Source organism: Glycine soja, chromosome 7 (genome assembly GCF_004193775.1).
Source record: "Glycine soja cultivar W05 chromosome 7, ASM419377v2, whole genome shotgun sequence".
NCBI classification, from domain to species: Eukaryota; Viridiplantae; Streptophyta; class Magnoliopsida; order Fabales; family Fabaceae; genus Glycine; species Glycine soja.
Genome location: NC_041008.1, coordinates 11,454,281 through 11,469,320, shown reverse-complemented (window position 1 = coordinate 11,469,320; position 15,040 = coordinate 11,454,281). Strand labels below are relative to the sequence as shown.

Below are 15,040 nucleotides of genomic sequence, written 5' to 3'. Positions count from 1 at the left end.
AACCAATGTCAACCAATCTAACATGTAAAGTTTTTAGTTGACACATGGCAAAGACCTGATATTAATGTGTAGGATTGAATCTTTTAAATCTAACTCTAAATCAAAATATCACACATTTACATTTTGCGAGGACAAAACATATATTTGAAATTTTGTTAAAAAATATTCCAAATATTTTGATATTTATAAGAATAAAAAACATTTTTTAGTCTTTTACTTATATATGAGTTTTAAGGGAGTATAAGATTAAGGTGTCATCTTTTAGTTGACCATTTTTTTCAAAGGCAAACTTTTTTACTTTCCTTTTATTTTTATTTCAAATCAATACTCCCTTTATTCCTAATTATAGGACCTTTTTTTATTAATTTATGTCCCTTAAAAAATAGTTAATTTAATTAATCACATTAAATTTGTTAATTATTTGTATTATTATTTCAAAAAAATTATTTTCTTATTTCACTATCACTTAGTTACTTCTTATAAATGTATGGAGAGAAAATAATTTAGTAAGAATATGGAGGATAAAATAATTAATGCATTTAGAAATTAAAAAATATCTTATAAAAAGAACGAAATAAAATATTATAAAAGATCTTATAATTAAGGATGAAGGAAGTAATTTTCTTTTTAAAATTTTCAAGATTTAAAAAATATTGTAATTTATAATTTTCGAAATTTAGTCGATGTAAAATATTATCAATTAACCAGAAATTATAACTAATATAAGTTTTAAGATACCTATTAAACTATTAAAAAAATAGTTACTATAAATATTAACAAAAGATAATGATTGAATGATTATATAACTTCACTAAAATTATGTTTAGTTTTGTGATTTAAATTTTTCATTTGAAGCAGGGGAAGAGGACCAACACGGTTTCGAATATAAGTGTCAGCTGAAGTGATTGATGAAGACAATAGGAAAAAAAAAATTAAGCAAAGACCACACATATCCACGATGGAGTTTGGCATCCAATAGAATTTTGAAGATTGTGATCGAGGCACAACAAAACAACAATTCAAAGTAAGCCCTTCAAATGAAAATCCACGTTTGAGAATGTTAAACATTTCTTAAACAACAACAACAACAACAACGCCTTATCCCATTAGGTGGGGTCGGCTACATGGATCAACTTCTGCCATAATGTTCTATCAAGTACCATACTTCTATCCAAATCATTAAGTTCGAGATCCTTCTTGATAACCTCTCTTATAGTCTTTTTGGGTCTTCCTCTGCCTCGAATTGTTTGTCTTCTCTTCATCTGGTCTACTCTCCTCACTACAGAGTCTACTGGTCTTCTCTCTACATGCCCAAACCACCTAAGTCTATTTTCCACCATCTTCTCTACAATAGGCGCTACTCCAACCCTCTCTCTAATAGCTCCGTTTTTAATTTTATCCTGTCGAGTCTTACCACACATCCACCGCAACATCCTCATCTCCGCTACACCTACTTTAGTCTCATGTTGGCTCTTGACCGCCCAACATTCTGTTCCGTACAAAATCGCCGGTCTTACCGCAGTCCGATAAAACTTTCCCTTTAGCTTGATCGGTACCTTTGCATCACATAACACCCCCGATGCTTTTCTCCATTTCATCCATCCTGCTTGAATGCGATGATTCACATCCCCTTCAATTTCTCCATCATCCTGTATTACAGACCCAAGATATTTAAACCGTGTGACTTGAGGGATAATATGGTCTCCTATTTTCACCTCTGAGTTAGATATCCTCCTACTTTTGTTGAACTTACATTCCATATACTCCAATTTGCTTCTGCTTAGGGGAAAGCCGTGTGTTTCTAGAGCTCGTCTCCAAGTTTCCAACCTCTCATTCAACTCCTCCCTCGACTCTCCAAGGAGGACTATGTCATCTGCAAAAAGCATGCATCTCGGCGCTATCTCTTGGATTTGTTCCGTGAGGACATCCAGAATTAAGGTAAAAAGGTAGGGGCTAAGGATTGACCCTTGATGCAAACCAATTGTGATGGGAAAATCGTCTGACTCTCCACCCTGTGTCCTAACACTAGTCGATACCCTATCATACATATCTTGGATAGCTCGAATATATGCAACCCTAACCCCTTTCTTCTCTAGAGCTTTCCACAAAATCTCTCTAGGCACTCTATCATACGCTTTCTCCAAGTCAATAAAAATCAAGTGCAAGTCTTGTTGGTCCATGCGATATTGCTCCATCACCCGTCGTAATAAATAAATCGCTTCCATGGTCGACCTTCCCAGCATGAAACCAAATTGATTCTCAGTAACTTGATTCTCCTTTCTTAATCTCCGTTCGATCACTCTTTCCCATAATTTCATGGTATGACTCATGAGCTTGATTCCCCTATAATTTGCACAATTTTGTATATCCCCCTTGTTCTTATAGATTGGCACTAACGTGCTTCTCCTCCATTCCCCCGGCATGCGTTTTGACCTCATAATTTCATTAAAGAGTTTGGTGAGCCACTCAAGACCTCTATCTCCAAGAGTTTTCCACACTTCAATAGGTATGTTGTCTGGCCCCACCGCCTTACCGTTACTCATTCTTTTCAACGCTTCCTTTACTTCCTGTTTCTGAATCCGACGATGATACTTATAGTTCCGGTCCTCTTCTCTTGTGTCTAGACTGCTAGAGTCGTATCCATATCCATCATTAAATAAGTTGTGGAAATACACCTTCCACCTTTCCTTGATATCTTTTTCATGCACTAAGACTTTGCCTTCTTCATCCTTAACACACTTTACGTGATCCAAATCTCTAGTCTTCCTCTCTCTACCCTTAGCAAGCCTATATATAGATCTTTCTCCGTCCCTGGTTCCTAGAGCTTGGTATAGTCCGTCAAAAGCTTGGGCTCTTGCCTCACTCACCGCCTTTTTGGTTTCATTTCTAGCTATCTTATACTTATCCCAAGTTTCAGAATTTCTACACCTAGACCACTCCTTGAAACACTCCTTTTTTACTCTAACTTTGCTCTGAACACTTTCATTCCACCACCACGATTCTTTACCCCTAGGTCCAAAACCTCTAGATTCACCCAACGTCTCTTTAGCCACTTTAATAATCTCTTGGGACGTCTTGTTCCACATATCATTTGCACTTCCTTGTGATTGTCCACACCATCCCTCCCATATCTTTTGTTGGAAGATTCCTTGTTTCTCACCCTTCAAGTGCCACCATTTGATCCTTGGTGCTACCATAGGACTTCTTCTCTTTGCCCTATCTCTAATTCTTACATCCATAACCAAAACTCTATGTTGGGTAGTCAAGCTCTCTCCCGGGATAACTTTACAGTTCAAGCAATACTTCCTATCAGACTTCCTGATAAGGAAGAAATCTATCTGAGAACATGTCCCTCCACTTGTGTAAGTGATAAGATGTTCCTCTCTTTTCTGAAACCATGTATTGGCTATAGAAAGATCCAAAGCCTCCGAAAACTCTAAGATGGATTTACCCTCCCCATTCATCTCCCCTAGGCCAAAACCCCCATGCACCCCCTCAAAACCTCTATCCACGCTACCTACATGTCCATTGAGATCCCCTCCTAGGAAAACTTTCTCTCCTTGGGGTATATCCTGAAGTACCCCTTCTAGATCCTCCCAAAATTTTACCTTAAAGTGTTCTGCTAACCCAACCTGAGGTGCGTACCCACTAATAACATTAAAGGTGTCCTGTCCCACTACCAATTTTAAGGCTATGATACGATCTCCTACTCTTCTTACATCTACGACATCCTTCTTCCACTCCTTGTCCACAATAATCCCTACCCCATTTCTTGATCTGATTTTTCCCGTATACCACAGCTTAAATCCCGAGTTGTCTAATTCTTTCGCTTTTTCACCTGTCCACTTAGTTTCTTGTAGGCACATAAAATTGATCTTCCTCCTCACCATAACATCCACTATTTCCATAGATTTTCCAGTAAGTGTGCCTATATTCCATGTACCAAAGCGAATCCTCCTGTCATGAACTAGCTTCTTTACCCACACCCGTTCACGAAAATGTGGGAACCCTTGCTTACTTTTCACTACATCCGGGCGGCGATGCAGCGGCCCTTGCTCTTTTGACACTGTACTCGAGCCATACAGCGCGTTGCTTCTGGGCAACGACCTAGCATTCACATTATTACGTAATTGATCCATGTCATAGAGATTCGACAAAGTTTTACGTTGGCTGTCGAAAGCCTAACACAACCCTCTCCTTTTATCCGAGCTTGGGACCGGCTAAGAATAGCAAAACTAACCTAAGCAGGATTACATTTCTTAAACATTAAATTAAAATTCAAATCATTGGAACTTTTAGATTACAGTTTAATTAGTTTAATCAATTTAATTATATTAAATTACATATTGCAAAAAGTAATACTAAAACATAATTAATTAAACTAATTGAATTAACTAGCTACTTTAGTATGTACCAAAAAATGCTACGTAGCAAAAAAAAAAAAAAAACTAGGTCTTTAGTTTTGAAAATAATGCAAGATATAGATATTACTGATATAGCATTATAAAGCTAAAGCAAAAGCAAACAAATATTTACACATCTCACAATTACACCTCCTGTTGATTAGTCACATGGGTGATTTAGACGTGTCAAGAATTATTACTCACCTAAGTGTTATGAAAAACCTCCATAAATGAAAAATTTAAAATCAGAGCTACCAATATTTTCATGCAATCAATTTATGGGTCATTGAATCTCCTTTGAATCATTGGTCATTAAAACACTGTTCATCATAAACTGACAAAATAGTAAAAATAGTACGTATTTCTAGAATGCCAAATAATTTCCAATCTTCCAATAATTCATCTTTTTATTAAATCTGCCGAGCATTAACAAACAAAATGATAAATGACTATTCAACTAAAAAGAGTTTGGTACTGAACTGGACCTTAATGAATCAATCACTTCAACAAGGATAAAAAATTTTTTAAGAAGAATTTAACGAGAGATTAAATTCTCTCATTAAGGAAAAAGAGAAGAAATGAAACTCATAAATTTTAGTCAACTTCTAAAATAAGATTTGTTTTTGTTTACAATTATATCTTGAGCCTATTGTTTGTGATGTGCTACTACCTTTTTATTATTATTTTCAATTCTTTTACTTATTAGATTAGTTATTGGACCTTGAACCTAATTTAGGGTGATTAGTAGAAGTTATAAATAGATTTTTGTTGATAGTTTTTTTTTAATGAATTTCATATTAGACATACTTAAGAGTGTCTCTTGATTGGTTATTGTGCGAAATTTTAAGTTCTTATTTTTTTTCGAATCATCCTCATGTGTCTTTAAAGATTGTGACTTATTGTTTTCATCTCCTTTTTCTAATTTTGTTTTTTCTTTTTTATTTTTCTCAATTTCAAACAGTCCCCAACTTCTCTTCTCTTTTTCTAATGCTAAAAATTGGATCCCTAAATTAGGGTTTCATCACAAAATTAGAACATCAATAATCAATTTGGCTCTAGTATATTTTTCTTCTTTGACACTGTATTTTGTTTGACTTGTTGATTTTTTTCACTTACTAAATCTACAAAGGACACTCCATAGTTCAAGTACAACCCACAGAAAGAGACTGAGAAAAATAGAGTTTAGAACTGAAGATCCAGAGCTTTTGGAACTGAGAAATTGTTGGAGGAAACAGTCTTTCAGGTTCATACAATGTGCATTGTAGCTAACACTAATTTGTGATAATGCCTATTAGATCCTTGTAGTAGTTAATTTTGTTTATCACTAATTGTGGCTTAGGCCACTGTTTATGGAGCCATCAATCTTCACTCTAAAAGACTAAAACTATGCCATGATCTTTTATCAGGAAAAGTCTATTCTAGCTTCTATCCCCTTCCCCCAAATTGTGTTATGCTTCTGGTTTTTCATTTTGGTTTTGTTGTTTCTTTTGTTTTATTTGTTTTGAGATGTTGCCATTGGTTACTTTACAAGTGATTCTTTTTCCCCTTTGTGTTCTGGTCCTTCTTCTGTTTGTAGTTGATATTTAAAATTTTTAATTTTATCTTTATGCAAAGCAAGAATGCCTTTAGCCAAAGTGGCAAAGCCATTTTTGTTGAAAGTACCTTCACTTTATGTTCGTACATGAAGATGGATGGTTCCTAAGTGTATATCAGTGGAATCTGCCTTATCTTACTTTGAAGAGGCATATCTGGACTATGGATGTCTTTTCACTTCTTTGTATTAAAATAAATCTTTAGTATACATGAGAGCATGTATTTTCATATTTACTCCACAAGAATACTGAAAATTGGCTTGACTTTAAAATGAGTCATCTCTCATTACATTGCAAGCGTTCTAAAGAAATAAAAACTATGAACAACTGTAGCTTGTTGAAACCATAATCCTTTTCTACGTAGCTAGGTTGTCTCTAGAAGATTCTACTATCCTTTTGGTCAAAGATCACACGAATAAGGAAGTGGCCTCTGATTTAGGAAACAGAAGTCCAAACAAACATGTTTTTTAAATCTTAAAAATTTGAAAATAAAAACAGAATTTTTTTTCTGACTCCTGATTTGTATATATCACAAGTGATTCATTTGTTTGATGGTTCATGTGCTTTCTCATCAGGGCCATAAAAAGATATTTCATGGGGTCTACTGTTGAATATCACATCCAACATATAATTAACATCCCAGAACAGATTGAGCCTGCATTGTGGCCAGAATGTTGTATCTACAAGGTACCTACTAGTCTTTTGAAGGTGAAAGAGGTGGCCTACACTCCTCTATTGATCTCAATTGGCCCTGTTCACCATAACAAAGAACAGCTAATGGAAATGCAAGAGCAGAAACACAGATATTTTCATTTCTTTTGGGCACGCCTAAGCCTAGTGAACAAGCTTGATTTGGTGCAATACAAAGCATTCCTTGAACTAGAAGAGCGAAACCTACGCTGTTGTTACCAAAAGAAATTCCCTGAAATCAGCAAGGAGCAATTTGTGGAGATGATGCTACTGGATGCTGTGTTCATCATGGAGCTGTTTCTGAGAGAAGCGAAAAAATGGGAACATAAGGATGACTATCTAATGACTCAAGGATGTGTTAGCAAAAGTATCCAGTGTGACTTGATGTTGCTTGAGAATCAGCTTCCAATGTTAGTGTTGGAAAAACTATATGATAGAGTTGTCCCAAGCAATGCCAAAAATCACACCAGATTTATTAACCTTGCCCATGAGTACTTCAGATCTTATTACCCTCATCAGCATTCTTCAGAAAACAAGTTTGAGCTGAGAAAGTGGGAGAAATCACTACATTTCACTGATCTAATTAGAAATGCCTATCTTCCTAAGAAACTGAGCAGTCAGATGAAATATTCTCAGCAGGAGTGTGTGCTAAGGACTGCAACTAAGTTGAATGAGGCCGGGATAAGCTTTGAGAAGGTTCATGACAGATGCTTACTAGATGTGAAGTTTGAGAAGAAGCGATTCTTCAGCTGGTTTCTTTGCTTGGGTTGCTTACCATGCTGCAAGTTGTTCAAAGCCCGGTTTCAAATCCCCCAGTTGAAAGTAGACCACACAACAGAATGCGTTCTTAGGAACTTAATAGCCTTTGAGCAGTGTCACTATCCCAAGGAGCCTTACGTTTGCAACTATGTTTCTCTAATTGACTCTCTTATTCACACCAAAGATGATGCAGAGTTGCTGGTTGAGAAAGAAGCTATTGTCCATGAACTGGGAAGTGATCAAGATTTGGCAACTCTGGTTAATGGTCTTTGCAAACATGTGGTGACAAATTCAACATGCTACCACCAAATTATGAAAGCTGTCAATGAACACTATAACAATGATTGGAAGTGGGCAATGGGTACATTAAGGTGGGTTTACTTCCGTGACCCTTGGAGAAGCAGTTCTACTTTAGTTGGGGTTGCTGTCCTTGTGTTCACCATCTTCAACTTTTACCGCGTAACTGATCTACTCTTTTGGTAAGTGCACCTTTGCTTGCACATCATTCATAAGTTAGTTGTTGTAGTTTATGCGTCTTTTGGGCTGTTGGAAGCACTTTTGGTGGTTGATAAAGTCTGCAGACATCCTTTGAAACACGCTGTAAATTGAGAATTGTATACTGATTATTGAATCACCTTTGCAGTCTTACATCATTGTCAATGATTGTACCATAACTATTTCATTTCCCATTACTTGTAATAAAAGTGGCTAGTTTATTTTTGAACATATGTATTAATAATAGTTGCACATGTGTGAGATGATGATACATGTGCATCCTGAACTCTTGGAAAGGTGCTAAAATGAGAAACTATCTTTTTAAATCAGGCTACTTTAGTTGGTTGAATTCTGAATAAAGTCCTCTAATTTCTTGTTATGAATTGATATATCCTCTAAGAAATAAGAATATCGAATTAAAAGTTGTTTAGAGGGAAAAAGATTCCCCAGCTTTTAAATGGACCCAGTTTGTTCAAATATCCCATGCAGCATTTTACTCTGACCATTTCACTTCAACCCAAGTAACTAATTGCATCATAGTAGCATCTAATACACAAACAAAAATAAGTTAAAATCACTTAATAGAATTAGAAGAAAAAAAAATCAAAATCAAGATTCTAGATATTCATTGCCAAATAAACAACGAACTTTGACAGAAGCTGAACCAGAAAAGACTAACAATAACTGCTTAAAATAAAATCATGCCAGACACTGAATTATGTGGTCCTATTGATTAACTGAAAGCTCCTTCCGCTTATATCGGACCATCACTTTCCCCTTCACTCCCACAACCATGGCATTCCAATCGATCTCTGGAAAAGGTGACACCAACTCCAGCTCAAAATTCCTAAGCAGATGAGTCCATATTGCTTTTATCTGCAGATATGCAAATGGCTCCCCAAGGCATCCATGTCTGCCCCCTCCAAATGAAATGTATGAGAATGCACCTGCCACCTTGTCCTCTTCCCTCCCCACAGCAAATCGATCGGGATCATACCTATCAGGGTCTTTGAAAACATGACCTAGCCTGTTTGCAAAAGCAGGTGATGTGGCAATTATATGACCCTTGGGAATGTCATACTCTTTCCCCTCTCGTGTTGTGACACTAAAATCAGTGTGTGAGCTTCTCATCAGCATGATTAGAGGAGGATGGAGTCTCAAAGCTTCTTTGATGCACCTATACAGCACATCCATTTCAGCCAAAACATCATGATCAACTCTGTCCCCATGCTTTTCTATCAACATCTTCTGCTCCTCCTGCACAGCTGAAAGGTACTGGTTGTTAGACAGCAGATATGCCCCAGTCCAAGTGGAGGTAATCGAGCTTGTGTGTTGACCGGCAAAAAGTGCAGCAATGAGAAGCCCAGTCACTTCAGCTTCTGTTGTTGAGCGACCATCTTTGTATTTTGAGTCAATGAAGCACTGCAGCATGTCTTCTTCTGATTTGCTTGCACTTTTGCGAGATGTTATGATGCTTGCAAAGATTTCAGCAAGCTTCTTGCGTGCCTGGTCACGGCGCTTGTGAGCTGGGATTGGCAGGTATGGGAAGAGAACACTGATTGGAAGCATCCCATTATCAAGGTCGTGGAACAATGCAGAGACATCATCAAAGAGCTTGTCACGAACTTCACGCCCCAAGAGACATCTACTGGCTGTCAAGATGATCAGATGCTCAAGCTCATACTTCAAATCAACCTCACCACTTGGTCCCCACTTTGAGAAATAGTCCTGCAAATTGAGTTTGTGTTTGGGAAAGAACAGACTTCAATGACAATTTGGTATACAACCAAGGAAAATTACAAGGGAAGAGTTTACTATTAACAACATAAAGAAACAATGAACTGCCGGGTTTGATGCCATTTCACCACGGTCAAGTCCAAATGGAACTGAATTCAAGTAGCAGCATAAAACTTTGTTTTCAATTAAACTAAGAATCACACTACACTAAGATGAGAGTTAAACTTATAATCATTGTTGACAATTCAATGGGCTATTCCGGTGATATGAAGTATGTGCATTTGTTATAAATCATTAAAATGTTAAATTTTATTCAATTTTATAAGAATTATAATGCCACACTTTTCACTACACTAAGATGAGAGTTAAACTTATAATCATTGTTGACAATTCAATGGGCTATTCTGGTGATATGAAGTATGTGCATTTGTTATAAATCATTAAATTGTTAAATTTTATTCAATTTTATAAGAATTATAATGCCACACTTTTCACTCCAAAGCAAAATGATCTGTATCTGGTCCCTCAAACTTGGATGAGGCTGCTTAGTTACTGTTATTGTTGAATAAAAGCTGCAATAAACTGCAGCCAGTACAATACAGAGACCATCACCCCATTGACCAAATCCACCAAAGCATTGAATTGATTGCACAAACATGTAACACATCAAGTAACAACAAAAGGGTCAATTAAAGCACAAAAAAGCAATAACAAAAACAATGGATCTAAGCCTATGAGGAGTTTCTAACAAGGGGAGGTGACAAAATGTTCCCCCATGTCCCCCAATCTATAATTGTGCCCCATAAAAATCAAATAAAATAAAAGGTCAATGGAGTTTTATCATCGCTGTAAAATTGAAAATCTTCAGTTTATACTCCTATCCTTTAAAACCCTCACTTAATGAAAAAAATTAGGCATTTACAAAACATAAGGTTGAAAAGTAAGGGTTTTAAAAATTAAGGGCAAAAGCCAAAGAATGCCAATTTTATTGGAAGGACAACACCACTAATCCAAAACAAATTATTGGTTTCAATGATTAATTCCAAGACCAATAGATTACTCATCAACGTGAGATTCCACCACAATAGATCAATCAATAACCAAACAAACAAAAACACCAAAAAACGTAATTCGTACCTCAGCTTCTGCAACCATCTGATTGACATAACCCTTGAGCTTGTTGGCCCTAAGAGCCTCAGTGAAGAACCTGAACTGTTCTTGCCTCACAGAGTAATCAACATCAAAGACCACCCCAGGTCCAAAAGTTGGCACATTGAACTGATACACCTCTTGCTGGCTGAGATCAGTCTCTGAGGCCTTGAAGAAGTGTGCAGAAACCTCAGGGCCAATGAGGAAGGTGATGTTCTTGTGGAAGAGTTTGAGAGTGAAGACACTTCCAAGCTTAGGGTACTCGTCACGGAGCATAAAGATTGGACCTTTGAGGAAACGGATGAGTCCTCCAATTAAGGGCCACCCCTTCACAATTGGGGGTACCCTCTTTCTGGATTTGGGCACTATGAAGGCTGAGATGAGCTTGACCACAAGGATTGTGGCCACAAGGAGGAGGCCAGTGTTCAGAAACCTACTATCAACTTCCATGATTGTGGTGTGTGTGTGGTGTGAAAATTGCAGTGAAAATGATGAAGTAATGAAAATAGATGTGATGTGATGTGATGTGACGAGTTGTGTTTTGTGGTTTTGATTGGTGCAAGTGTGGTTTGATAAAACCAAAGGACTAACACAGATCTATTGTGTCATGATGTGGTGTGTGTAGATCTGTGGCGTGATTTTGATTGTTACACTTTATGAAGTTGTGTGTGTGGCCACTAAGGAGTGTTAATGCGCAAATGCAAATTTATAAGGAGGATTTGGCTTAGCTGGGCTCACAGTAATCACTGGGTTTGGGAAATAAAACTGTGGGTTAGGCTTTGGTCTTTGGATGGATATGACTGGGGGATGTCTGTTCTGTTCTATTCACGGGCCGAATATAAGGGGGTTAATTTTATATGTGTTTATTTAGGGGCAATTTGGCATTAATGAAAAAGAAAAAAGGTGTAGAAGAAATTTTGGAGATTTTTAGAATTGATTTGAAAATTTGGAAAACATTTATAGTAAAAAATTATTGACTCATTTCATTGAGTTAATCTATGCAAGAGGGGTTTGAATTGTCTAAGGAGATATTTCTGAAATACATAGAGGAATGCCATTTTGAGAATTTCTCGAGTGAATAGGCAATTTAGTCCCTGAGATTGTATCTATTTTGCATATTAGTCCCTAACTTAATATTAAATTCAAAATAGTCAATATCTTTGCATAAGTGTTGCAAAATAGTCATTCCATTAAATTTTAAAGTAACGCTGTTAGCGAGGTCAATTTTAGTGTCACGTGAACTATCCAACGTGACACTAAAGGATGACGTGACATGATACGTGAACTCGCTTCTTAAAAGATGTCACGTCTTTTGATGATAACAAGACGAGTAAATAGGCAATTTAGTCCTTGACTTTGTACCCCTGTTGCATATTAGTCCCTAACTTAATGAAAAATTCAAAATAGTTCATATCTTTTGCATAAGTATTGCAAAATAGTCCCTAACTTAAAAGATGTCAAAAATCGTGCTTAAAGTGTCCATGCATTGCAAAAGTTGTGAAATGTCTCGTGGACTTTCAAAATGACGTGACATCTTTTAGGAGACACGTCCACGTGTCATGTCACGTCATCCTTTAGTGCTATATTGGATAGTTCACGTGGCACTAAAATTGATCTCACTAACGGTGTTACTTTAAAATTTAACGGAATGACTATTTTGCAACACTTATGTAAAGATAGAGATTATTTTGAATTTAACATTAAGTTAGAGACTAATATGCAAAATAGGTACAATCTCAGGGACTAAATTGCTTATTCACTTGAATTTCTCACATTAATGTTTGAAAAGTTTTAAGGAAATTGCGGAAAAAAAATATTATTATTATTTTAAATTTTTCTTTGTTTGAGTATTAGAGGAAATATTTTAAAAATACGATATTAATATTCTCTAATAAAATTTGATAAAATAAAATATAACATCATTGTTTATATACTAATTTAAGTTATGAAATAAAATTAGAAGATAAAATATCGGTAGAATATTAAAAAAAATGTTAAATTACTCATTATAGTTTCATGATTCTTACTTTTTTAGTCCCTATAGTTTGAAAGTGATTTTTTTAGTCCCTATAATTTATATATTAATTCTCTTTTAGTCTATAGTTTAAAAGTATTATTTTTAGTCCTTACAATTTGTATTTTAATTCTCTTTTAGTCTCTATAGTTTGAAAGTCATTTTAGTCCGTATAATTTGTATTTTAATCACCTTTTAGTCCTTACTACAAAAAATATAAAAATAATTAGTTACAAATTAATTATAAATTATCAATTATTTTTTTATTACAAATTATCTTAAGATAAATTAGTTATGAATTATTTGCTAATATTTTTATAATTAATTGTAATTGATAATATTACTCATATTTTGATGGTAAAGACTAAAAGGAAATTAAAATATAAAGGATAGGGACTAAAAAAATTACTTTCAAACTATAGGGACTAAAAGAGAATTAAAATGTAGGACTAAAAAAATCATTTTCAAAACTATAGGGACTAAAAGAGAATTAAAATGTAAACTGTAGGAACTAAAAAAACCACTTTAAACCATAAGGACCAAAAATATAAGAATCGTGAAATTGTAAAGACCAAATGAGTAATTTAACTTAAAAAAAAAGGAAATGAGAAAAATGTCACAAGTTCAATAGATATTTTATGTTGATAAAAAAACTAACAAATTATTAATTAATATTTATTGATAAAAAATTATGAAATAAAATTGACAATGACATTAACAGTGAATTTGTTTGGAGGTGAATAGGAGGGAATTGAAAACATTTAGAAATAAAGTGGAAATAAATAATAAGAAGAAAGATGATGCAGATATTAAATTCTTATCATTCGTTAAAGAAGGGAAGTAAGAGGAAAGAAAATTATTTTCGTATGACTCATTATAAAAACACTTTCCAAATTATAAATGAAATGGGAGGAAAGTATATATTTCTCTCTTATTTATTTTTTGTTTTATTTTCAATATTATAAATTTAAAAATCATAAATAAATTTATGCTAAGAAAAATATTATATAACTTTTATAATTATTATAAAATATGTTTATATAATTTATTTATTTATATTCATTTTCTTTTTCACTCATCCAAATAAGTTAAAAGAAATTTGTTCACCTTTATATCTATTTCTATTCATCTAAATAATATATTATTTTTCTATTCTTTTTTTCTATTTCTATATTTCTTACTAGGTAAATGACTATTTCGATTTAAAAGTATAGATCGATGATAGTTAAATCCCTAAAAGATAAAAAAAAGTATTATTTAATCTCTAAATATGAAAAAAGTATGACCAATTTATTATGTCGCTAAAAGACTTCTATTATCGTTAATGTGTGAGTGTCCAAGGGACATCTTTATTAATGACATGATTTTCATTTTTGAAGGTGGGATTCCACAAAATAACTGTAAACACAGTTACTTTTTACTAATTCAGTAACACATAATGCCTTTTGTCATTTCCTCTTTTTGCTTTCTTTGATTCCACAAAATATTAGTAAAAACAATCACTTTGACAACCTCCATAGCCATCATGACAAAGTATTTTGGTTGTGTTATTTGAAGATGAAAGCCAGCCTTTGGTGGTCTACACCACACCATAAGGTAAGCCAACAAAACACTATATAGCATGAATTTTTTTTAAGTTAAAATTTCATTCACATGTGTGTGTCTATGTTTTTATTATTTGTTCACCCTGTTTTATATGAAATGCATGTTTGGGTGAGACTTTTTTATTTTTATTTTTTGTTTTCATTATTTTATATTTATGTTAAGCTGGATTTGCAACACATGCTTCTTCTTATTCAATAGTGACTATTAAGGATCTGTCTTTTTTAACATTGAATAAGTTACTACAATTAACAGTTCTATTTCTTCTTTTGCTATTTTTCTTTCTAGATTTTGAGTATAATCAAATCACTAATTTTTTTAATAACAAAAATCACACTAGAAAGAAGGGGGGAAAGGGGAGTAGAATAGTGTATTATATGAAATATGAATCTTTTTTTGCAATGTATAAGTTCAAAAGCGATTTTTAAAGAGCGTCCAACAGATGTAAATACAAGTTTTTAATAAAGACTTGTGTGTCCAAGTGTATGGTAGTTTGCACAAGAGAATATAAGTGTAAAGACAAGAGCTTAAGTAAAAACATTTGGTTTATACTAGTTCACTCAATCTGAGCTGTCTTATTTTCCTTTAATACATGTAAA

General features: G+C 34.3%; 2 protein-coding genes across 2 annotated transcripts; one reads left to right on the top strand and one right to left on the bottom strand.

The window, feature by feature from the left end:
• Positions 1-5,352: 5,352 nt before the first annotated feature.
• LOC114418745 (UPF0481 protein At3g47200-like) lies at positions 5,353-8,265 on the top strand. Its single transcript, XM_028384234.1, has 2 exons — positions 5,353-5,646; positions 6,571-8,265. Exon 2 carries the CDS (start codon positions 6,590-6,592, stop codon positions 7,925-7,927), a length of 1,338 nt encoding a protein of 445 aa, XP_028240035.1. The 5' UTR covers positions 5,353-5,646; positions 6,571-6,589; the 3' UTR covers positions 7,928-8,265.
• Positions 8,266-8,420: 155 nt separating this feature from the next.
• Positions 8,421-11,599, bottom strand: LOC114418744 (obtusifoliol 14-alpha demethylase-like). Its single transcript, XM_028384233.1, has 2 exons — positions 10,814-11,599; positions 8,421-9,667 (listed from the first exon to the last, which is right to left on the bottom strand). The coding sequence occupies exons 1-2, from the start codon at positions 11,273-11,275 to the stop codon at positions 8,666-8,668; spliced, it is 1,464 nt and encodes a 487-aa protein (XP_028240034.1). The 5' UTR covers positions 11,276-11,599; the 3' UTR covers positions 8,421-8,665.
• Between the last annotated feature and the right edge of the window lie 3,441 nt (positions 11,600-15,040).

Coding starts and splice junctions, on each gene's coding strand:
- LOC114418744 (XM_028384233.1), bottom strand. CDS start 11,275: ATGGAAGTTGATAGTAGGTTTCTGAACACTGGCCTCCTCCTTGTGGCC. Junction 9,668..10,813: donor AGATGGTTGCAGAAGCTGAG/GTACGAATTACG, acceptor CTCAATTTGCAG/GACTATTTCTCAAAGTGGGG.
- LOC114418745 (XM_028384234.1), top strand. CDS start 6,590: ATGGGGTCTACTGTTGAATATCACATCCAACATATAATTAACATCCCA.